This window comes from Nelumbo lutea, chromosome 2 (assembly GCF_056320005.1).
Source record: "Nelumbo lutea isolate HS-2025 chromosome 2, American lotus-T2T, whole genome shotgun sequence".
Lineage (NCBI taxonomy): Eukaryota > Viridiplantae > Streptophyta > Magnoliopsida > Proteales > Nelumbonaceae > Nelumbo > Nelumbo lutea.
Window position 1 is genome coordinate 50,410,481 of NC_142685.1, and position 25,393 is coordinate 50,435,873.

General features: G+C 37.8%; 1 protein-coding gene and 1 long non-coding RNA gene across 2 annotated transcripts; one reads left to right on the plus strand and one right to left on the minus strand.

Annotated features, from left to right (window-relative positions):
• The first annotated feature begins 6,824 nt into the window (after nucleotides 1-6,824).
• Nucleotides 6,825-7,585, plus strand: LOC148870588 (uncharacterized). The gene is made up of 3 exons (XR_016106590.1): nucleotides 6,825-6,980; nucleotides 7,110-7,161; nucleotides 7,266-7,585. It is a non-coding gene; the product is annotated as an uncharacterized LOC148870588 (long non-coding RNA).
• Nucleotides 7,586-17,989: 10,404 nt separating this feature from the next.
• On the minus strand, nucleotides 17,990-19,878 carry LOC148870589 (glycerol-3-phosphate acyltransferase 5-like). Its single transcript, XM_088972940.1, has 2 exons — nucleotides 19,223-19,878; nucleotides 17,990-19,108 (listed from the first exon to the last, which is right to left on the minus strand). Exons 1-2 carry the CDS (start codon nucleotides 19,799-19,801, stop codon nucleotides 18,197-18,199), a joined length of 1,491 nt encoding a protein of 496 aa, XP_088829066.1. The 5' UTR covers nucleotides 19,802-19,878; the 3' UTR covers nucleotides 17,990-18,196.
• Between the last annotated feature and the right edge of the window lie 5,515 nt (nucleotides 19,879-25,393).

Sequence of the window (25,393 nt, forward strand, 5' to 3'; positions counted from 1 at the left end):
TAACAGAATATCTTCTCTGTTTTTCCATCAACGCACGAAAAAATGAAAAAAAAAAAAAAGAAATCTTCGCAGTTTAATAATTATTTATTTGAGAAGGACAGGCAGAACCGCAGAAGTGCCAGGGGAGTGGGGGGATCTATATTCAGTTTCAGTTTCAGGAGACCTGCTTTATTTTTTTATTTCAACCGAGTGTCCCTCTCACGAGCGACAGACAAAAATTCAATTTTGGTAAGACTGAACCAACATTTGATCTGTGAGAATTAATTCTGCCCTTCCAATCTTTTGAATCTCTATCGATTTGAGAATTAAGAGGATAATTAAACCTAATTTACGATCAAAATATAGATACTTTCCTTTTTGTAAATGTATTCTCTTTTTTCTTCTTTTTTTATTCATGGACCAAATATATTCTCTCTCTGATAACATAGTGCATTCCAACTTCACGACGACTTCAAATCTGTCCCTCACAGAATACATCCCAAAAATGTTTTTAATGGCAAATGCTGGAGATGTTTTTAATGGCAGATGTAAACTCCTTCACGACAAGTATCAAAAAACATGTTAGAAAAAATAGAAAGTTTTCGAACAGTATTATATGTTGTAATTTGTTCTCAAAATCAACCTTATTTTCTTCCCAATATGAACAAAATAAATTATGCGACAAAGTAGTGTAGGTCATGGTACAAAATGCTTCAAAAAATAATTGAAATATTGGCAAATACTAGGTTTAGAATACAAGTACAAATATTAAACAAATTATCCTATTGTTGTTTTTAATTAAGTTCTTTAAAATTAGATTTTTTTTTATCATTCAAATGTTATTGTCATCCAGTCCATTGAGTTTGGGCTCTAACTCGATGACTGGTACGTCGTCCACATTCCTTGAGAAATTGTTAATGTATCGGTATCACCTGCTTTAGTTTGAAACCGTCTTAGGGGATGTTTGAAACCGTGGTCGTTTTCTAGAAAAACGATGTCACATCAGATCCACATAAGCGTTTCAATAAAATGTATGGATATCCCACATGCTACACTGAGAAATATAGCAGAGTTAGAAAACAAATGATAACTTTATAATGTGTTTGTTCATCCATGATAGACCACTTGAATCTTGGCATATGTGATTTATTGATCTGACTGGTTGTTGTTGTGATACTTTACCTGTTAATCTTTTATGGCCCCACGTGGGTTGTGGATCAATTAGTGGTGAAATGTGTTGTGTTTATGTGAATTTTGCTCCCACAATGAGTCTCTGCTAGTTTTTCATACAAATAAATATGAAGAACCCAAATAGGATAGTGGACCGAAGGGCTCTTGATTGTTTTGCAATTGGTTTATCTGAAAATATGTTCTCATTATGAGTCTCAGCTAGCTCTTCATGCAAAGAAATATAAAGAACCCAAATAGGACAGGGGACTGGAGGATTCTTGACTGTGCTGCAATTGAGTTTATGTGAAATCTGTTCCCATTATGAGTCTTTGCTAGTTCTGCTCTGCTTATGCAAAGAAATATGGAAGAACCCAGATAGGACAGGGGGACTAGAAGTCTCTCGACTGTGCTACTATTTTTATTTCATGGGGGTCCAAGTTGACATGGCTGGTCTGAATAGAGATGGGGTTTCTACATCCATTTAAATAATTCTTAAAAAGAATTTTTAATCTAAATTTTCTTTAGGCCAGATATTATAAAACAATCATCCAATTAGATGGAGCGCAATCCGGTCGCCCTTTGCGTTCCTTGTAAGGCTCGGGTCAAAGGGAGAGTTTGGGCTCTTTTTGGGGAGTTTGGATTGCGGGTTCCTCTTCTCGGAGCTCGTGCCTTGAACGCACTGTCGTGCCGAGTTGTCGCTCCTGCCAAGTCACCCTCGATTGCTTTCACGTGTTGGGTGGCCAAGAGGTCGGGCCAAATCTTCCTCCATCACAATTAATCTGGACCATTTGATAAGCATCGTTATATAATTTGGTATAATATTAGCGTTGAAACGATATACTTAGAATGAAGAGAATACAATATCTTTATTGATGAATGATCTGATATTTATATGTAGAGATATAGGAGTTTTAGATAAATATAAATACTGGAATGTATATCTGCTATTCTATTAATAGATAGAAGAGGAAATAAGGATAAACAATATGAGTACAAAAGGCTTATTGCAGGAAGTCTTATCGCAAGAATCAGGGAGGTTGGTTGTGTGATTCTGGTGTGGTTCGACAAGCATGCATCATCTTACAGGGGAATGTGTGTACATAAATGAAAAACAGCGATGAAAATCACCTTACCAAACAGCATAGTGTTACTCACTACCTACGTGGCAAAAACACTACCAAACAAAAATAAGGCATTTTTCAACAAAAAACGGGTCTTGTAAGCATGAGCGTTTTTTATTGAAAATTGGTCCCAAAAAGCGCCCACGCTTCCAAACACCATGTTAATTTCAAGCGCAACACATTGAGATGTTGAAAATTGAAACTTGAGCATAGGGAAACTAATAGGGGTCTTCATTATACTGTTCAAACTATTAAATCGAATCAAACCAAACCGTAATTTGTAGTTTGGTTTGGTTGAAATTTAAAACTGTTTGGTTGATTTTTAAATTTTAGAAATCAAACCAAACCAAACCATAATCACATTGATACTCACATTCTAACCCCAATCACTTTGATAGTCATATAGGGGCGGAACTAGGATTTTTTATTGAGGGGGCCAAAGCCTAATAAACATGGATAGGAGTGCCAAAAGATAGGATTTTCAAGGCATAGAGAGAGATGTGACTCCCCTCTACCACCCCTGGCTCCGCCCCTACTCACATAACGTATCAATTATAACAGTTTAATGATTTTATGGCGATTATAAGATAATATTTTATTATTTATTCAAGAATATATGTTAAGCCCAAAAGAATGGCCTAAACAGTAATAAATATCGCACCAAACCATAATAAAATAGTTTGATTTTATCTAAAAAACTGTCAAGTCATATTTTAGTGATTAAGTCTGAGATCTTTTCTAAATCACACCAAACCAAACCATCAACAACCCTAGAATCAACTAGAAATTAATTTTGTTGTCTGTTCCGCTATGTTACTATAATTGTCAAGTCCATTTATACACTTCCGTTTTCTATTTTCATCACCAGGGGGTTTAAGACAACCAAAACCCCACGAACCCAGCAAGATAGTGTTTTGGGATTGGTATATCATATATGTATGCGCTGTTGCATAACTTGCATTTAAGCCTAATCAGCAACACAAGGCGTGCACGTGCCATGTCCCCCCAATTGTACATCCTTTTTCTCAGAATTATATATACAAAATCCAAAGTGGGTCATTTGGTGAAAACAATTACGGCTAGCTGCAAAGGGATTGTATTCATTTTGATATAGGTAGGTCCGGATATGATTTGTTTATATTCCAATTTTAATTGAATTTAACACATTGTATGTATCCAATTAAAATTTAATAAGGATTGCAATTGGATATTGAATAGTGTAAGTAATTTAAACTAAAAATGATTAAAAGATTATATATTATTGATAAAAGAAACTAAAAATAAATGTTATAGATATTGTATTTCGTGAACAAAATGGATTGAAAATTACTTAAATAAAAATATAATATAAATTTAAAGTATATGAACATATGTATTTAATCAAATCAAATTGGATTATGGTAGGGTTGAATCTACATTTGATCCATTTATAAACCGATTGAATTTGAATCATCCTTTAAGGGATATGGAATTCGAATTTGGATTCAGACAATAAGTACGCTTTCCATCCCTGTGCCCTAGCTAATAACAACCAAAATAGCTAAACTGAATGGTTTAATATTATTACCAAAAAAATATTACTTAATATTAACCATATGAAGGAGTTCGCCTCCTATTCAAAACTCTTCCCATATCATATTTTTTCTGCATCATAGAATGACACGTCATTCAGCTCAGCTAATCCGGAAGGCATGATCAAATTGAGTTTTAGACGTGTTTGATAAGGTAGCTTTTTTTATTAGTGTTTTTCAATTAGAATAGACTATAGGATTGGACACTTTACAAAGTTCTTTATCATTTTCTGATGTAATCGGTTCTGGTCATGTATCATTTTTTGTGATGTATCAATTTTTTTTTTGCTAAGTGCCTCGTCATTTGACCTGTTCTCAGGAGATGATGGTGGAGCTCCCTAGTGGTGAACTGCCTGGTGGTGAGCTACTTGGTGACGAACTCCCTGGTGGTGAGCTACCTGGTGATGAGCTCCTTGGTGGTGAGCTACTTGGTGACGAGCTCCCTAGTGGTGAACTACCTGGTGACGAGCTCCTTGATGGCCAACTACCTGGGGGAGAGGTATGCCAAGTTGGGGAGAGCTATGCCGAGCTGGGAGAGCTATGTCGAGTTGCTCGAGCTATGTCGAGCTAGGGAGAGCTAGGGAGAGCTATGCCAAGCTGGGGAGAGCTAGGACGAGCTGCCCGAGCTATGCCAAGCTGGGGAGAGCTATGCCGAACTCCCTGATGGCGAACTGCCCGGGGGAGAGCTATACTGAGCTCCCTGGTGGTGAGCTGCCTTGGTGGACTCGTCATTTGACCTGCTCCTAGGCAGCCTATAACTCAAGAGGATGGTGGAGCTCCCTAGTGTAGCGCAACCCAACTGCCCTCTGCATGAGGTGATCTCCTCTCCTTTGTAGGCGGCGGGAGCTGAGGGACATGCGAGAACTCCATATTTTCCTCCTCTTTATAGGCGGCGGGAGTTGAGGAACCTACGAGAACTGAACCAGGGGGCCCGGGGGTATTTATCCGGCGGGGACTCTCCGATGCCTAAGTTAGCACTCTGATTGTTGTGAGCTTGAAATGATATTAGAGGAATGAGAGAACTAGAGAGCAGGGATTACCTCCATTTTTTCATTCTCTCCTTCTCCCTCTTGCCTTTGGGGGTTGGAGTCCTTATATAGCGGTGTCCTGTCAAATCAGGCGTGATCGCCTTTGTCAAGTCAGGTACAACCACCTCTGTCTCTCTGCCACAGTTGTCGCTGTCAGAGCTAAGGCGACGGGTGCAAGCAACTGTTGCAGAGTACGGCTCTGCTAGGCAAGGCGCCACCTGGCAAGAGACGTGGGCGCGAGTCTCCAGATCTGTCAAGTACGGTTGTCAGGTAGGAGATCTTCCTGCGATATGCCAAACTGCTCTTTTGTACCTAGCTACCCTACAAGTAGCGAGCTTCCCAGGAGAGCTATGTCGAGCTGCTTGTGGTGAGCTCTACCGAGCTGCCTAACTCCTTGGTGGCGAGCCCCTTGGAGAGTTGCCTAGCTCCTTAGCGAGCTCTTTGGTGAGCTACCGAGCTCGTGGGGTATGCATGTCAAGTTTACTGATGGGCGTCTTATGGGTTGCCAGGTCGGCCAGGTCGACTAGGTCGGCCAAATCGGATCATGTGCCGGGTTGATCCAGGTCGGATCATGTGCCAGGTTGATCTAGGTCAGCTAGGTCGTGCGCAAGCCGCGCCAGGCAGTGCACAAGCCACACGCAGGCTGCTTGCAAGTCACGCGCCAGGTAGCGTGCATGCCGCGTGCCCAGGTGAGACACCAACTTGGTAAGTTGTTGCCTGGGTGTCACCTAATTGTCACGAGGTGCCATATGTCACAATTTCACTGAAGGGCCAAATCTACCCTCATCATTTTCCATTTTTCAAATGTAGCGTATCAAGACGGAATTAAATACGAATATCCTGCATGCATAAAATTCTAAGATATATAATTGCCTGTGGCCCTATACAAATTATTATATATAAATTAAACAAACATAATTTTTACTCATTTATGTAAAATACTGGTATACCTAATAATTATTTTCCTTTCAGTCCGAATGAATACAGTTTCAGTTTAACTTGTATTACCATTTTCAAAGGATTTGGTGTACAGTAACCAGCACAGGGAGGGTATCAGGTATGTGTGCTGCTGCTGCGGGCGCTTTTCTAACAAATACCCTACATTATTGAAATGGGTTCAAGTAGTAAAAATTTATCTTAAGTATACAATAATGGATATGGCACTAAAAGAACGAAATTTGGGTTTATGCAACCGATTTCATAATATAATTTGGATAAGGTTTAGATGTATATACTATATATCAAATCTTCTAGAATGTGCAAAATTGTGACTTCAGTGTTATATAGTAATTCATGTAAGAACATGTGTTATATTATATACATGTACAAAGTAAGAATTAAATCATATATAACATATAGTATTTAAATTCAACTTTTATAATATGCATGAAAGTGAAGGTAAATATCTACCTTCAATTATATAATAATAATAATAATAATAATAATATAAGCAAATAAATGAATTAGATCCAATCAATGTTTGGGTTCTCATTTCTCACTCTAATAATTAGTCTCATAATTATGAGAAACGAGTAATAAACTATTTCTTGTATTCAGATAAACCCAAAACCTCTTAAATAATCAGACAACACTCATCTTACCAGGCACCCACGTAGGAGACATGATGCATGTTGATTTGATGACACCTTATGGATGAATAAACAAGAGCTTGTGTAATGAGGGAAGAAAGAAACAAAACTGAGTTGGATTACTACGACGGCATGATGGTAACACGTGGTGTGTTGCTGCTGGTCATATTTCTTGTTTAAAATATAAAAGATGCATATATAGGCTGTGTTTGGAATCGTGGGCGTTTTCTCACTAAACGCTGCGACATAGGTGACACATAGGCATTTGGTCCGATAAACGTTTATTAGAGGTTAACCGGCTGTTTGGTGTGACCGTTTATCGAAAAAACACCGATAAATTGGTGGATTTTCGTGTAATGATTCGTTATGGGAAGTGAAAATTTCTCGCTTCCCCCAATGGTTTAAACTCATGCCCCAAACCCTTACCATTATGCGAGAGGGGCTTTTCGCAAGGATAGCCACAGAGAGGGACTTGCGCAGGGAGATTTGCTTCTCACGCTGACCAGAGAGGGTGTGCCGCCGGTAAGTTTGCCATCAACCGCTACAAAATCCTTCTCCTCGACGCAGGCCATATGTTTCATACTGATCACTACGATTTTTTTTTTAATTTTTTTCTTTGTCTAGCAGCCCTAATTCGACGTGGTGTTGCAGTTGCAATACACCAGGAAGGTGCTTCGTTGCTGTTTATTTCCCGATCTGAATGGTATGTCATACCTACCCCTTCATCTGAAAGTCGATCATCTAATGAACTTTCCTTTGCTTCAATATGATGTTAACTCTGTTGTCTTCTTTCTTCTTCATTTCTAGGAGTCCATTGCAACTGCTTCGGGTATAGAAACAAGTGGTAAAGTTGGGAGTTGATAATCGAAGGGGACATGGGCTACAACTAACTACTCCTTTGAATGGTGCATCGATCAATTTAAGCTGATCTACGTGAAGTTAGTTTGGTGAATCTGTACCAAACCAGATGATTAACAGTACATGTAGGCAAAGTCGGATGGGAGAAATTTCCATATCTTGTGCGAGTCAAATGTATGACAAATCTTGGAAGCTTGGTATTCGTTGAATTCATATGACATTGAATGCACAAAGGGTATTTTCGACCATCGGCCCATATTGATCCCCTATACCTGTCATTTTAGCCGTTGGATGTGATTTTCATCCAAAAGCAACCGTTGGATTTCAAAATATATATGCGCAAAGGGTAATTTGGACCATTAAATTTCAAGATATGACACTCAAAAATCAAGGAGGGTAATTTGGACCATTAATGGAAACTATTCATCAATGTATTGGATTGATGTGAAAGGCCCATCCTCTTAATTAGCTTGAGTTAATCAATTATATTTTTTACAATAACACATCTCATGAAGTTGTTGGGAGATAGCTAGATAACCAATCCCTTCCATACAAATAAATACAAATATCGATCGGGAGCCTTGGTGTGGGACCGTAAGAGTACGTACGTGCTTCCCTAGTTCGTCATCCATTCACATCCTGATCATGCTTGCTTTGGATATTAAATAAATAAATAATTAATAATAATTAATTACTACTACCAGTACATATACAAGAAATTAAAATTAAAAGCTCAAAGCAGACCTATGATCTGTCGACCAATGAGTAAGGATAGAAAAAGACATTTGAATTTGAATGCCTTTACTGGATGGCTTAATATTAGCGCGTATTTGGATGATGATGAATCATGAATGGTCTGTTTAGATATCCAAAACGCACAGCAACCCCTTCCTTCCAGAAGGTCAGAACTCCCGACCCTCACCTAAATTAAGGTCAAATCTCTCTCTAACCCTCACATATAAGAATTGGCATCTGCTCTCCTCAGACAGGGCGTCTCACTACGATCTCACAGGAAAAGTCCACCGTGCATTGAGAATATCTTCCATAAATAATAACATATAAGTATGGAGAGATATTCTCAATACATGATGGGATGTATCTGTGAGGTCAGAAAAGAGAGGAACAAAAACAAATTAATTAAGCTATCTTATTTTTTTTTTTTTTTGTTTTTTTGTGGAAACTGAATTTTATTACAAACAAGGAAAAGCCAAACACTACAAACAAACTGAAACAGGCATGAAAAACAGAAGAAAAAAGCAAACAACTACAACAAAGGAAAACCAGAAAAAAGCCTACAAGCGATTGCAGAAAGCTAAGTCCAAATTAACTACATTAGAGAGACACAAGGGGCTAGCAAAACTAGATTCAAAATTCCTTGAAAAAACTATATCTGGCCGCTGTATGCACTGCTTGGTTTGCTTCCCTCGGACAGAATTGAACTGTAGAGTTTCTTCTAGATGTAACTTCTTTTATATCCCTGCACCAGAAGAGAATTTTCGGGTCTTCACAGCCATTAGCTTCATTTAAATAATCAACTAAAACTTTGCAATCGGATTCAAAAATGAGATCTGATTTGTTCATTTTATCTACAAAAACCATCGCCTTTAGGAGAGCTTGAGCTTCTGATTTCAAAGGAGACAAAGCTTTTGATTTCCCAAAACCCACACCCCAGCAGCACCCCAAATGATCTCTGATAATGAAGCCAAAAGAAGCCTGTCTTGAAAATTCCAAAAAACCACCATCAATATTAACCTTCACGATGCCTTGTTTTGGTGGAGTCCTAAAAACATCATTCTTTTTCTAGCTAATCTTGGAAGAGCTTTTTGATCTCTACTGCCAGAAATGATATCTCTCCATTATTGACCTACAAATTTGAGATATGACAACAAAGGAATTTGGATTTTCATTTTCAAAATAAGATAACTTTCTATCTTTCTAGATACTCCATAAAACATAAGCAATGTCTGCTAATTTTTCCAGATGAGTCTTTCCAAGACTGAGGAGAATATGTGCTAACCAGTCCTTGAAACTTTGGAAGTTTTGACTGGAATTTGGATTAATACCAACACCAGACCCAACCAAATGCATCTTGATTTATCATAAAAGAGTAGAGCATGGGTAATTGTTTATATTTCTTTTACACATCTTCCACAAATATTAGAGCCACTTATACCCCTTTTTGCAAGATTTTCTTTAACAGCTAAACCATTTACACAACATCTCCAGAGGAAATGTTTGATTTTTGGTTTTGATGGAAGACTCCACACCAAATTCCAGAATTTTTTAATTTGTGTGGAGTCTTCAGGAATTGTTGGGTTTTCTTCTTGCATTTGTTTAGCTAGGAAGTAAGTTGATCTAACTGTGAATTTTCCATTTTTGTTACCTAGCCAGATTAATTTGTCATTCCATTTAGCTCAGATGCCCTTAATTTCTCACTGCTTTGATGCCTTGGGCCCATTAATTTGAAACCACTTATGTTTGGAATCCAGGGATCCTCCCACACTTTTATATTGGTTCCATTACCCACTTTCCAGCAAAAGCCTTTTTCTATAACTTTCCTCCCCTCTAAGACACTCCTCCACCCCCATGAAGGTTCGCTTTTTAGCTTTGCGTGGGTGAAATGGTGGTCAGGGTAATACTTTTCTTGCAAAACCCTTGCCCATGAGCTATTAGTCTCTGAGCAAAGTCTCCAGGCCAATTTGGAGAGAAGAGCAAGATCAAAAGCTCTGGGGTCTCTAAAGTCTAATCCCCCATTTGATTTGTTTTGGCAAATTTGATTCCAATTTACCCATCTTACATTTCTTTTCTCCTCTTGATCTCCCCACCAGAAATATTTTTGGCTTTTTGCCAAAGAATTGCATATGCTCTTTGGGAGAAGGAAGCAAGACATAACATAGGTTGGAATAACTGTGAAGACTGGTTTCATTAGGACCTCTTTTCCTGCTTGGGAAAGCAGAGATCCTCTCCAACCCTCGGCTTTGTTTGATACCCTCTTTGAGATATGCTCAAAGTTTTGTTTTTTTTCCCATTGACCAGAGGATGGGATCCTAGATAAGTAGTAGGCTTTTCTACCTTTTTCATTTTAAGAATTTTTTAACCTAGGATGCATGTTTTTGCTATAGAAGACTTCTGATTTTTTTATAATTCACCTGTTGTCCTAAGGCTCTTTCAAAGAGGGAGATTGCTTCCAGCAAAGCATTAGCTTCCTTGGAATTTGCTTTAGAGAAAAAGTAATTGTGATATACAAAAAACAAATGAGATATTGTTGGAGCTAGGAACAAGTTATTAGGGAATTTCATCCCTTCACCACTGTCTACTAAGAAGGTTGCAATTGGAATAAGGTTGGCAGGGAAGATGACCTCTTTAATTTTCTATTGTTGTTGTTGTTCTTCATCACTATCACTATTATCATTGTTGTTGCTATTGCTATTGTTGTTCTTCTTCTTATCATTCCTTCCATAGTCTATGACAGTCCATAGTAATAGACTTCTGAGTCACTTTTTTCTTTATAATAGATGAGAAGACTTCTGAGTACAGGAGGAAGAGGTAAGGGGGATAGGGGGTCTCCTTGCCTTAGACCTCTTTGAGGGTAAATTTTTTTTATGGGAATCCATTTACTAAGATCTGATAGGAAACTATGAATACACACTTCATGATCCAAGCAATAAATTTATTACCAAAACCCATCCTTTGCATAGTTAACTTCAAAAAATCTCATTCAACTCTATCATAGGCCTTGCTCATATCTAGATTAACTGTCATGAAGCCTTGTTTAGTTTTTGTATGAGTCATATAGTGCATTACTTCATTGGCAATTAAAATATTATCAGTTATAGCTCTCCCAAGGATAAAGGCACTCTGGTTTTCTGATATTATGCCATCTAAAATAGGCTTCATCCTGTTTACCAAAATTTTTGCAATTATTTTGTAAACAGTATTGCACAAACTAATTGGTCTGAATTGAGAAGCTTCTTCCAGATTTTTGACCTTTAGAATTAGAGCTATGAAGGTTGAATTGAGATCTCTATTCATTTCTCCTGAGTTAAAAAATGCTAAGACCTCTTTTACTACATCATCCTTCACAGTTTCCTATAAAGTTTGAAAGAATAAGTTTAGGAAACCATCCAATCCCAGGGCTTTCCTAGGAGCCATTTGGAACAAGGCTTCCTTAATATCCTCTTCTGGGACATCCATTTCTAGGCTTTCACTGTGAGAATTATTTAAAATAGTATGGAAGCCTTGTAGAGCCAAGTCTATATCTGTAGGCGTAGAAGATGTTTAAATTTTTTGGAAGTGATTTTTCATAATTTTTTGAATATTTTCTTGCCCCTCTATCCACTCACCATTTTCATTTTTCAGTTTCAAATTTCTATTTTTTGCTCTCTTTCTAATTATTTTATTATGGAAAAGTCCTGTATTTTTATCCCCAAACTTTAACCAGTTAACCCTAGCTTTTTGGGCCCACATGATTTCTTTTTAACCATTCATCTAATTGTTGTTCAATTTAATTTACTTTTGCTTGATCATAATTAGATCCATTTTTTCCCTTTCTATAGTGAGCTCCCCCCTAAAATTCTCTATGCACAACTTGTTCCAATTTCTCAATGATCACTAGGACCAATAAGACGCTTCACACATACACACATATATGTAATTAATATTGCAAACTTAACTTAGGAGAGAATTGTCATTGTAACAATATAATACTAGGGACCAATGGAGGAGATAGGGATTTTCTTTTTGAGGCCGAATTATATAGATATTTTTTACTTATGGTAATGAAAAAAATTATGTTAAGTCAATTACATTATATAGATTTGCAACATGAACAATATTACTATAGAAAGTTAGAAATGCATAAATGATATTTAGGGTGAGAGGGCTTCCATATCTGTTGGTTATAGGCTTTGCGGCAACTCCCAAATCCCATAACTACTACTTAATTTTCAACGTAATTGGCTTATTTTTCCTATGGTCTATGTTCTTGGAAAAAAAAAACAAGAAGATGAGATAAAGAATAAATAGGACCCGGAGAGAAATAGGGTATGAGGTTTTGGATCTATTATGGGGTTTTTATGAAAAATAAATAAATAATTTCTTTTTTCTTATAAATTTGGGAGTTAAGTGGAGGGGCATTAGAGAGTTAGAGAACACTCCTTAATATTTTTGTTTAGCTAGTGGAAGGTCTATTGGTTTTGTTTAGGGGGGGCAAGGACCCCCCCCCCCCAACTTTATACTTCGCTCCGCCCCTTCCAGGGACTGTGGTGAGGTGACTACAAGGACTCCATGAGACCCATGATTGCCTTAATGGAAATAAGTACATGAAGGAGCCAAGTAAAGCTCCTGTTGGGAATGATCCCCATGTTTTTTCTTGTGCAAATCAAAGAGATTTTAATAATAAATAACAAGCATGTAATAATGAAACAAACAATTACATACAAAGCAAGCAACACTAGTAGACACCAAAATTTACATGAAAAACTCATTAATGTAAGGGTAAAAACTACGGAACCAAAATCCAAATAATTTACTATCAATAATGAAAATGGGATATGATATATTTCTATCTAGTCACAGGTAGATGATAAACGTCAAAGAAGTTCTCAGATTCCAATAACAAAAACATCAACAAAATGGATAGCAAACAAGGTGTTTCTCACCAAGAGTGAAAGCATAAAAAGGAAGCAAGAAGAGATACTGAAAAAAATGGATTTGGCTTTTTCGTTTCAATTCTTGTAAATCTTCTTCTTCTTCCCAAAAAACCTTCTTCTCAATACCATTTTCTTTCTCTAATACTTTCTCTTACCTTTATGTTATGCTTGATTTGAAGGAAAAAGTAAGAAAAGGAAAGGAAATATAAGAAAACCTATACAAGATTTGTAAAAGCTTCCCTACATTTCTCTTCATTTTGCTATTTTTTAATTCAAACCAAACACAACTTAGAGAACTGTTAGCATTGAGAGAGTAGTGAATGAACTATTCAAATTCACTGGGTAGCCAAGGGCGTATTGGGTAGCGATGGGTCTTTTAAATTTTCCTTATTGTCCTGATACACTTTTTCTTCCTTTTGTCTTTATTGACTTGTGGTCCCACGCCCACCTCACGAGGGGGACAACCCAACAGCTCCCCATCTGGAATTCTGGATTGCTGCAATGCTGTTCTAATAAAGAAACTATTCACAACCCATCGCTGATCAAGTCGGTCCAACCAGTAATCCAATGACCCAATGATAATGTTGGTTTGGGTCAATTCTAATCATAATATCAAAAAAAAAAAAAAAACCATTGACCTGATCAAATTGTTGACATGTCTAATTTGTTTTAAGGGAGATTTGTTTCTTTTTTTTTTTTTTTAATTCTTCTATTATAATGTTATAATGATAGTATGGAATAACTCGGACAATTCAATCGTTGATCCATTGACCAAAAGAAAAGAACAGTTGAGCCTCGTTGCTTTCGTATGCCTGGCAAGACTGTCGTTTTGCTTCAAATAACCTCCCATGTAATAAAGAAACCAATGTTGTGAGGTTCAGATTGGATTGGACGATTGGGCCGCTTGGACCATCAACTAGAAGCGAAAAATGGATTCTATTAGATGGAGGTAGGGGTGTTAATTGGACCAGATTTCGTCCAATCTGATTCAGTCTAATATGAATTTTTATAAATGGATAAGGTCCAATCCAATCCAATGAATATTTTAAACCATTTTGAACTGGTCTAATTTAACATCTGGACCATCTAATTTGTTCAAATTAGTTTTAATTTAGATTGATTCTAAGTCAAACCCAATCTATTGACACCTGTTTTTTTAATGGACCAGATATTGGTTCAATCCCACCCAGTCTAATGTAAATCGATTACGATGGACTAGGTCCAACCCAATTCAATAAGTAAACGATTAAATCTGGATTGATCCAATGCAATATATCTTATTAATGGTCTGTCCAAATAAATTTTAATTTGAACAGGATTCAACCTAAAACCGGTCCATTAACACCTTAGATGGAGGTTTCTTAGATATATTAATTTGGTCAAAATTAGTACAAATTAATAGGTCACTATTTCAAACTTATTTTAAAAATATTTATTATTTGATTTTTTTCATCTCTTAATTGAACGATTGTGGAATGCTAAGAATCAGCTGTGACCAACTGACCAAATACCACAACCCTACAGCCGGAGACCATAATGTATTAAACAAATTATTAACATGCGGACAACACAAACACCAACTATAGGCGGTTTAATTTATTGATAAGCCTAGGTAGCTGAGCTAATGTATAGCTTTTCAATTGCCAACTCTCAGATTGAAGCTTGGAGAGATTAGTCTTTATCTTATCTACAATCTCTTCAATTTTATCCAGTATAGGTTTAACCAGCTCACCTGACGTTGCTTTTGATTCATGGGAAATCTAATAACCGGAATTGACCTACATGTGCATCTAAGTTGATCTAACCCAATAAAACCACCTGATATTCCTTTACACAAGCTGCTACTTTAAACTGGTTCTCCCTATGACCCTATAGCTGGAATAAGGTAGGTCAGGATTTTATGATGAGTCACGAAGGTATTCATCAAATGCCGAAAAAACGAATTGAACCAAGAAAAGTGAATCAAAAACAACCGATTAACCAAACCTGTATATAACAAATAGATAAATATTCATATATTTATTTTTAATATATTATAAATATAAGAATCCAAAAAATGAAAAATCAAATGTTTGGCTTTGGTTCAGAATATTACAAAAGCTGAAGGGTATACCCACTGTTTGGTTAACCAAGCTATGGACACCCCTATTAACCAATCAAGAAGATGGCCTTAAGGATTTCGAAGAATTCTCCAATGTGGCAATGTTGTTATTAATATATTAATTTTATACATTTTTACCAGGTTTCTCAAAGATAGTTGGTCATTATATAATCGGATGTAGAGCCACATTTGTGTTTTTTATTTAATAGTATTCTAAGAAATTGTTCTATTCATCATATCACAACTATGTCAATTGACACTAAAACTAAAGTGCCACCCAGAAAGCCAGCACCAAATTACATCATCTCCTGAAAGATGCGGATGCCTACTTGACTTTTATTTCATATATTAGTCTAGTTAATTAAACTACATTTCACCCCCAGTTTATTTGCTTAAACGCCAAGGGGATGAAATGCAACATGGTAGGGAAATAGTATTGTTTTATGTTGGTTATAAAATGCGTTGCCTTGGGTTGTGCATTTTAACGATTCTTTTGATGACTGGCACTTAATACCGTAATTAACAGAACAGCCCAAGAACGCTTATAAATGGAATTTCAAAAAAGAAAAGAACAACAAAAAAGTTGTGGAAATCAGACTGGTCAAGGGATAGCACTTTGGGTTTTTGCTGGTGGTCTGAATCACTGAAGGTTATTAATGCTCATTTTTTATTTAATTCGATAAAATTAAATTTCTGTTTCCATTATGAATACAATTACAACCAGGTCAATTAACTTTAAGGCCTAGTTCATTTTTCGGTAAGTTATTTATATGGGTAAATGCAATTACTTAGGTAAGTTTTTCCTACCCAAGTAAGTGCATTTATCCATGTCTTTTATTTCTCGTGTAAATAAGGCAATGACCATTTTAGTCATAGAAATCTATTATTGAAATGGACATTTTTGTTCCATTCAAATGTCGACAGCTTTTTCCCTATGTGGGAAAGTTATTTACCCACCTAGGAGATGGGTATCACTTTCCTAGGTAGAAAATAAACTTTTCCTGATCCCCACATATAACTAAAAAAAAACATGGGATTCAAGTGTTGGCAATTTTTCCCCTATGTGGGAAAGTTATTTTCCCACGTAGGAGATGGGTATCACTTTCCTGGGTAAGTGATACCTAGAAAAATAAACTTTCCCCAATCCCCACTTATAGCTAAAAAAAGAACATGGGATTCAAGTGTTGGCAACTTTCTCTCTATGTGGGAAAGTTATTTACCGACGTAGGAGATGGGTATCACTTTCCTGAATAAGTGATACCAAGAAAATAAACTTTTCCTGATCCCCACATATAGCTAAAAAAAGAACATGAGATTCATGATCAATAGGAAACAAAATCACATTTCCCCCTCTCCAAATCCAAAAAAATAACATTCCCTAATTTTCTTAATTGTGAAAATGTTTGTTTTATTTGATTAATTAGTCTTTTAATATAGTGTCAATAAAATAAGTATATTATAGGTTGTAAATCATATTTATATTTTTATGTGACATTAATTGCGCCCTCCACACGCAAGGTGCATGGAGAGTCACACATGACCTACCTTCTGGAAGTACTCAGAGAGGGACTTTTGCAGTGCAAAATTTAGGGGAGTTCGTTATGATATCATATATTTAAATTCTAATCGGCAAAACCTTTGTTATAAATTAAGAACAAAACTTTTGTTTACAAATAAGTAGAGAGAGAGAAATCTATATAAATTAGATTATTGAAGACCGTGTTAACGAGAGGACTGCATATATAAATTACATTTTCAGAGCTTATCAAAAGCAAAGCCTCAAATGTAAGTGGGTCGGGTGATGATCAAATTAACAATGTAATCAACCCAACCTATTGGTTAGCCAAAAAAACAAAAATCAACCCAACCCAATTGAACTTCTGTTTGAACATAAGATGCAGTGTAGCATATGGGCCTCATGCTATTTCACAGGTCTACAAGGCTCGGACCAATATAGCGATATTCTCCTGTCTCTGGGGTGGTGCCCCTTATTAAGACACATGTTTCGGAGTGCCCATTTGGGAGAGCTTTCCAGTGGTGGCTTTTTGGCTTTGCATGATGGGCTCCACTCCTACAGGCTACAGCATATTAGCAATGTTTGGTGAGAAATCTAGAAAGTTCAATTTTGTTGTCCGTCAAAAAAGAGGGCTTTCTATTGAAGTTAGGTGGGCCGGTTCAGTGATTCTTTGGTGATAGTCAAACCAGCTTTTGTTGAGATGAGGGAGACCGTGGATCGCCATCCTCTCTTGGTGCACCAAAGGTGGACGAACTGACCAATTCTAGAAGCGTATACCGCTACGTACATAATTTGGGTATGACGACTCTGGTATAGGCAAGCTAGACCTGTCGCACAATGGGCTGACTCTCTGCCCCATTCTTCACGGGCCGGTTGCCTAAACCCAATCTTGATGACAGGAGTAATGTATGTGACACCTCTGAATAAGACAGCAAAGGGGTGGAGTGCACAACGGGTCGGGTCTTGAGTACATCCAGCAAAACCCATATCCACTACGCCTAAGTGTTAAAACATATGAAGTCCAGTTCTTTTTATGGGTCCCATGGAGTGTCCATGCCCAACCTATTTATGTATTGGGAGGGGATTACAGCTAGGATACGAACAGGGTTGAGCCGCTCCATCTCATGTCCTTCACATGAAATAGCAACAGTCTCATCCTCATATTTGTATAGCGCAGACCAATCCTTATTTACACAACTAATGGATTGGCATCGGACAATGCTATATTGCCATTTGCCAATCCATTTTAGATATATAGTTGATACTTGTAGTGAGTTAATAGAATCAACACTCAACAGTCAGTGAAAGTTGAAAAGTAGTAGTGGCAAATAGGCTCACCTCACCACCTTCTTCATTAATTGTGTGATAGATTATTCTCTCATATTAATTAGCAATTAGTAATGACTAAAGGATAACCGAAATTAATACCGATTCAACATTCTGATCATTCTCCTACAAGATATATATTTAATTGTTCAAAAAAAAAATACAAATCAAAAAGAAGCAAGGAATACAATACTAGTCCCAGTCTCCCAGATCATCAAGCAACGAACATGCAGAAGCCCAATAACATTTTGGTTGTTTATTAATTAATAACAGAATCTTAATTAATTCAATGGTGTAAGAATGGGTTAAACCTGCTCACCACCTTCTTCACACGCTCTACCAAGGTTGTGTTAGATACCGTGCCATCGTTCCCCGCCAACAGCGTGTACTTGTCCTTCCTCGTCAAGTTGGTGCACTCGAACCCAAGCTTATTAGCTAAGATCCTTTGTACATAATTTGCCACGTCATGCGAGCTCCTACCGGCCGAGCATGTCAATTCCACTGGTAATTGGTTCAAGAATTGTACTTCATAAATCGGACGAGGGTTCATGAAAAAGAAGATGGGGTCGAAACCCTTCCAACCCCTGGCCGTTGTTGCATGAAAGAGCCCAACCCTATGGTTCATGGCTACCGGAACTATCTGGTCTGTCAACTCAGCAAAGAGTGAACTGAATCTCAAGAGAAAGGGTTCTCGGCAAGTTGTACCCTCGGGACACATTACAAGGTCCCCTTTGGCAAGCTCTCGTCTAATCTTCTCCGCGTCTTCCTCCCGGATTCTTGTTAAACGAACAGTTGGTATCGGTGAGAGGATCTCCGATAACAGGGAAAGGGAGTATGTAACTGCAGTCACCTTGCGTCCAAGTGCGGTGGACAGGACAACAGGGTCCATCAGGGTGCGATGCGTGCAGACAAAGAGAACTCCGCCGTTGGACCTTGAAGCCGGAAGAGGTGGTGTGCCTCTTATGATGAGGCCCCCTCCAAGTGGTCGAGCAATGTAAGGAACGACCCACAGGGGTAGCACCAGCCCAATTGATATACGTATGAAGGCAAGCACGATTCCAAATGGTAGCCACAGGAGGATGAGAAGGGCCATCGACGGTGTCGGACGCTTGATTAGCCGGCCGTCGTGGAAGACGACCGGGACCGGACGTTCGTCCTGGCATTGGTTGGTGACAACAGATGGTGGGAGATGATTTTCCTGCACGCAGTTTACGTATCTTTGTTAGCGTTAAAGTGTGCACACTAGTTTACATATTCTGCACTTAACCCATTAATCTATGAAAGATCTATTCCAGAAATTAGTTTTAATCACCTTACAGAAAGAAAGCAAGGGTGGAGCATACGTGAATCGACCTAAAGCAACTATGGGTTGTTCATCATTGAACAAGACCTTGACACGATTGGTGATTGAAGGAATGTCGTTTCTAACAAAACCAGTGGCAAAGCCAAACCTGTTCACCTCGAGCTCGCTTCCGACCACTTCATTGCCACGTAGATGCTCTTTCACGAACCTCTCCGCCATAACTCTTGGACCCTTAGTCACCACAATCCGATTTTCGTAGGAGCTGAAGAGCTTCCAGGCTTCCATATCCAGATCATCCATGTAAAACTTAGGTAACACCGCACGTGAAACAGATTCGATCTCAGATGCAGGGACTCCGGCAACGGCCACAAAAATGGTCAGCTTTAGAGCTGCGTCTCCCATCCCAAGCGTGTCTAGCAAGAAAATCGCCGGCCATACCATCAGCAAAAGGGTGAATCGAATCAAGCCCGAGGCCTCGAACGCTACTAGCATGAAGTAGGAGAAGGGATCAGCATCTTTAAGAAGCGTGCCTTCCAACTCCGACACGACAGATCTCTCCATCGGGGTGGTGCTCCTGCTCCCTTCCATATATGTTAATTAAGGACCTTGAGTTGAGTTGAGGTATTGCTTTAATTTGGAGATTATATATGTGTCCTACGTTCTAAATTAATTTCTTTAACTAGCTAGCTAGACTCGATAAATTAACAATGATTTAAGCTGTATATGAAAAGATGGTTTCGCTTGAGCAGTCCTCAACTGGGAAAGAATTTTTGGGCAGTTCATTAGTTCAACTAATCCCTCTTCCTCTTCTTTTTCCTTGGGCAAAGGTAAACCCGCCAAATGAAATGGAAGAAGAATCAGACGCCACGCAACATCCAAAGACGGGCTTACTTAACTCCAACCACCTTGCGATTGTGGATTGCGCTTCCGATCGACTCGCCCACCTAAAAGAAAGGTCAACCCGTTCTACCTCTTGCTCGAGGTCGTAGCCTCGTAGGTTACTTACCCAGCTAACGCGAGCCGTATATCTTTGGATTTATATACATTTATATGGTATATAGGATTGGATGAACTCATGCGCGATATATGTGGTCATGCACAGGCTGTTGGCGACCCGGCCATCTTTTGAGTTTTGAGAAGGTCACTTGGCATTGACCCCATCCATGGAGTAGAATTATATTGTGAGTTCATTAATGGTGCCGTGACACTTCCTTGCAAGTTGCAACCCTCTAAAGTCTAAACAAGGAAACTGGAACCACCCCTACCCCTCAATTGTTCATTCCCTTAAGGCTATGTTTGGTTTGAAGGAAAAAGTAGCTAGGAAAGGAAGGGGAAAATGTAAGGAAAAATCCTATAAAGCCCTAGGAAAGTCCTGTACCCGTGGTTGCTGATGAAGTAATCTTATGCACAATTTATAACAGCTAGTGCAGGCTCTCCATGGTGACTTAACTTCAAATCAGATATGGCAAATTTGCCAGACTGAATGGAAGTGCAAAAACAGTAGTCCAGTACGTCCCATCTTTTCTCTAATATGGCCAATGAGACTTATGTGGACCTTGTTATCACGAGTCTTAGCTAGTCTGGATATGTTAGGCACAGTCCGAGTCCCTTCCGGAGGGCTTATGCATTTGAGGTGCGTTGCATTAATTGAACTGCGGTGGTGGATGATATATTTGAGCAGTGGAATTAGGTTTTAAAAAATAACCTGGAAATGAAATCATTCTGGCCATTGATTTATGGGTTGACGTTTTGATCATCCAGTTTGAACAGGCGGTTCATTCTGACAACAATAAAAATTAAAAAAAACAGCCAAAAAGCGTTGAATGGTTCGATGGTCCGAATGCCCAGGTCAATGGGTCATTGACCAATTCAACAGTTTTTGGCCAGGTAAGGGTTTTAGTAAAATAGAACCAATTGACTGGATGGTTCTCTGGCCAAATAATATGATCATCTGGGTCAATGACAGTTCAAAAACCATGCAGTGGAGTGGTCTCTGTTGGTTATCCAAATTTTTACCAAATACAGCTTCAGGCATTCCCCTATATATTAAGTTCAGCTCAGAACACCATAAGCCGTGTCCCAAAAGCCCTCCCAAACAAGCACTCGGTGAACATACGGAATAGAAATCGGCTTAAGAGCTCACAAGACCATGTTCACACCGTTCCAGCTTTAATTAAGAATATCTTTCTAGTGTGAACAGTGACACTGAAGCCGATCTCTACAGAATAAGTGCACAATCAGGACTCTATAATTAACCCATCAACTACATAAGATTCATATGCGTCAAAGATCTTTGCACTTAATTGTGCTGAATTTGTCATGTATTCATTTTGTAACTAGGCTAATCCAAGACAAATTTGAATCCGATCCAAAATCCAAAATATCAAATTCTAAATTTAAATATATCCACCTTTTGGGATCCATCGACTGGCCTATTTAATTTGTGAGAGGAGTTCAGTCATATGTGTGTAGTCTCATTATGGGTATTTTATACATGCATTGGGACACCTATTACAAATTTGGTGCCTCACATGAACATCTCAGCATGCATTGAAAATATCTCTCATATTTATGATTGAGAGATGTTTCCAATACACAGTTAGGATGTGGGTGCGCCCATTCGTTCAGTACAAACAACTTCAGCGTATTTAGGCTCCTTTCATATTGCACCCAACCACCTATGATAATTCTTTCATAAATCACCTTGCCACTTATGGGGTCAAAGCAGAAAAACTTTGGCTGTTTGTAAAAAATAGCCTGAATTGTTGGGGAGCTTCCAGCACAAACAACAATACTCTTTTCTTTTTTATTTGATATTTAATAGTGGTCATGTTTTATCAGTTATCAAGATTTGAGTTATAAAAACATCAAAATAAACAAACTTCTATTAATAAGACTAGTGCTAATTAACCCTTAGGCTCCATTTGAAAGGAGGTAGAGCGCAAAACTTTATATTTTGTATGAATTTGTAGGGCATATTTTTTGTATTTATACTCTTTTCAAATTAACCCTTAAAGTAATACTTATGATACTTTGAACTTTGAATCAGATTGATTAATTTCAAATTCAAATTTTGATAAAATGAAACCATTTTCCAGCCCTACAAGAAGAGGAATGCTAAGGTCTCCAGTTAGTCAAATTCTACATTTATATTCCAAATCCAAATTTGAAACAGACTGGTTTCAATTTCAAATTTGGATCAACTATGTGGTTTAAGCTTTTAAAGCAGAAGCAGAAGTGGTTGAACGTATCAACTGGCTTAATTGATGAAGGGGCGGGGGGGAGTTTCCACGTTAAAATTATACAACAAGGCAGGTAGAATGTTAAATGCAAGGTAGAGCCGTAGAAGAGATGAGATGGAGAAGTTGAAAAAAAAAAAAAAAAAGGATAAAATACAAAAACCTCTCTTAAAGTTTCTGACAATCATAAAAGCATTTTCTATAGATTTACTTTAACAAAAGCCTTTTCTCCATTTTTAAATATTCGACAAATATTTCCTTTCCATCAATAATTAAGACAAAAAATATATAACTACGATAGTTGACTGGCCATCAGTGATCAGACCGAATTCAATCTCTGCCGTGTGTTTCAGTCGGTGAGAAGGGAACACGTCTGAGAATTTCTCACTAACAGTCAATCTTTGTTTCAACGAAAATGAGATGGATTACAATCTGAACTGTCAGACATCCAACGATGGTATTGGGAATTTCGTTCAGCAACGGATTGGAACGGTACTCTGTTTTCTTGTTAATTTGTTACAAGAGGAAGCATGGTGGAGAGGTATGAATATGATACTAAAATAAAAGAAAAGAAAATGCTAGAAAGGGGAAGATAGAAAAGAAAAAGAAATGTAAAGATAAAGGGAGAAAAAAGTAAGAGGGATTCTAGAGATTCAGACCCAGTCGACGGATGAAAAACAGAGGGTGGATTAGTAGAAGTAAAGAGGCGGTGGCTTCAGTCTACAAATGGAAGGAACTGAGGGAAGAAGAAAGAGAGGGGGAGAGAGAGAGAGAGAGAAAGAGAGAGAGAATGATTTGAGAAAAATGGGGACCATAATTGCTGCAGTGGTATGAGGCGGTCACAGTAGCTTAGCTACTACTGCCATTCGAATAGATGAAATCGGTAAGGGGTGTTGGCAGTGACAAAAGAAAGTCAAATGATGGGAGATGAGGAGGAAGGGAAAAGAGAGAATGGCCGGAGTTGGAGATCGAATTCAATCACTGTTGTCGATGGAGAGAGAGAGAGAGAGTTGAAGGTGTGATGAATATCGTAGCCATCTTCGACGAGGAAGTTGAAGGTGTGGTGATCGCAGTCGCAGTTGTAGGTAAACTTGTTGTTGGAGTAGGGGAGCTTCTGAAGGCATTGGGACGCGATGGCAGGGAAGTTGCCAGTGAACTCAGTGTACTCAGCCAAGATCATCGTCCCTCGAGCCACAAAGCTGCAGATAAACGATTTCCTACTGGCTCATTTTCGAGAGGACTAAGAAATCGAGCCGGAAACAATACTAACACACCGCCCGACAACTCTTCTTCAATGGGGAAGCCTTCTCCTCCTCCTCCTCGCTAAATCAAATAATCAACATCTCTATTTTCTCATCTAGAAGCTGCTGGTTGATTTTTGAAATTCGGCGGGTGTTGCTTTAACCCAAAAAAGGTGGAGAGAGAAGCAATGCCTTTATTTACATAGCAAGCAAGGTAAAGAAAATTACAGAGCATCTATTCAGTCAAGTCTAAATGAGATTTGATTGAGATAGAGAGAGAATCAGAGGAAAATTAAAGAAGAGGGAAAAGGGTATAATATTTAGACAGAGCTATTTTATTAAAAACAGATGTACATAATTGGTAAAAAGGTAAAATAGATATTTTGAAAAAATATATATTATGTTTTTAACATTTTCAGTCTTGATCATTATTAACGGAAAGAAAATATTTGTAGAATTTTTAAAAAATAGAAGAGTGGTTTTTGTTAAAGTAAAACTATAAAAGAGGTTTTTATAATTGTTAGAAACTTCAGCTTGAATATTAAATACAAGGTAGAACCGTAGAGGATATGAGATGGACAAACTTGAAAAAATAATTGATAATGGATTAAACCATGAATGGATGAGGAAGAAAGCACATTCAGTAGCTCTTTTTAAACTTGAAAAAATATTAATTACTGTGTTTCCGTGTTGAAATGAAGTGGCTTGCACGGTTTCCACAGTAACTTTAGTGTTAAAGTTTAATATTGGCTGTCATGAAAAGTTTCAAAAAGCATCGTCAAGGGTTCTCTTTATGGTTGGGTTGTGGTTGCTCAACTTCCACGCGGGGAAGCTCCTTTGTGATGCAATAGTCACACAGCGTATATATAGCTGCTGGTTTAATTTCTTGAACAAAGCCACATCTACTTCTTTTCGGTAAGTAAAGCTAGTTTGGGGACATTTTTAGGCAGGAAAATTTTACTACAAGTCAGATCAGAATCCATGGTCCATGGATATGGCTATGTTGTTCATGCAAATTCCAGATTTAGACACCCCTTATAATTTTACATATTTATTAAAATTTATCTGTAATTTGTGTATTATTAAAATGCTCTTTATAATTTATAGTCTGTTTTAATTATTTGACCTTTTGTCAAGAATTATTTTTATATTTTTACATTTTTCTTTATAAAACCAAAAAGGGTTACACAAGACGGGGGCTAGCATGTCCCCATAAATCAGTTAAACTAAGACTAACGGAATCCATTGAAGAAGATAGAGCTTCGTGCACCAGTAAATCAGCTGCCTGGTTTGCCTCTCGATAAACATGCCAATAAGTCAGACCTCTGTCTGGTTTGTATTTTCGTCTAGGAATGGCCATATGACCTTCTAAAATGAGAGTTTAACTTCAGTCAGGGCAAAATCTGTTTAAATAGTTTTTACAGCCTTGCATTGAAAATATCTCCATACTTATATACTTTATTATTTCATAGAAAGATATTCCCAATACAAAATTGCAAATTGAAATGGTTGTCAAGGGCTTGCCGTGACAGAAATCTTTCTCCTAAAATGAATAGAAAATGTGAAAGGGCATGGTTCCATGAAGAGCCTGTAGGAATCGCAGGTTAGATTCCCTTCATGGTAATTGGAGGGGGTGCCATGCTGCAATCTCAACTACTGCGTCATCGGCACTCTGACAATACACCTAATTGTTCTCTTAT

Bases quoted from the DNA above. Each gene is read 5' to 3' on its own strand.
- LOC148870589 (XM_088972940.1), bottom strand. From the start codon at position 19,801: ATGGAAGGGAGCAGGAGCACCACCCCGATGGAGAGATCTGTCGTGTCG. The intron at 19,109-19,222 runs GTGATTAAAACT...AACTGCGTGCAG, and splicing joins CCTTGCTTTCTTTCTGTAAG to GAAAATCATCTCCCACCATC.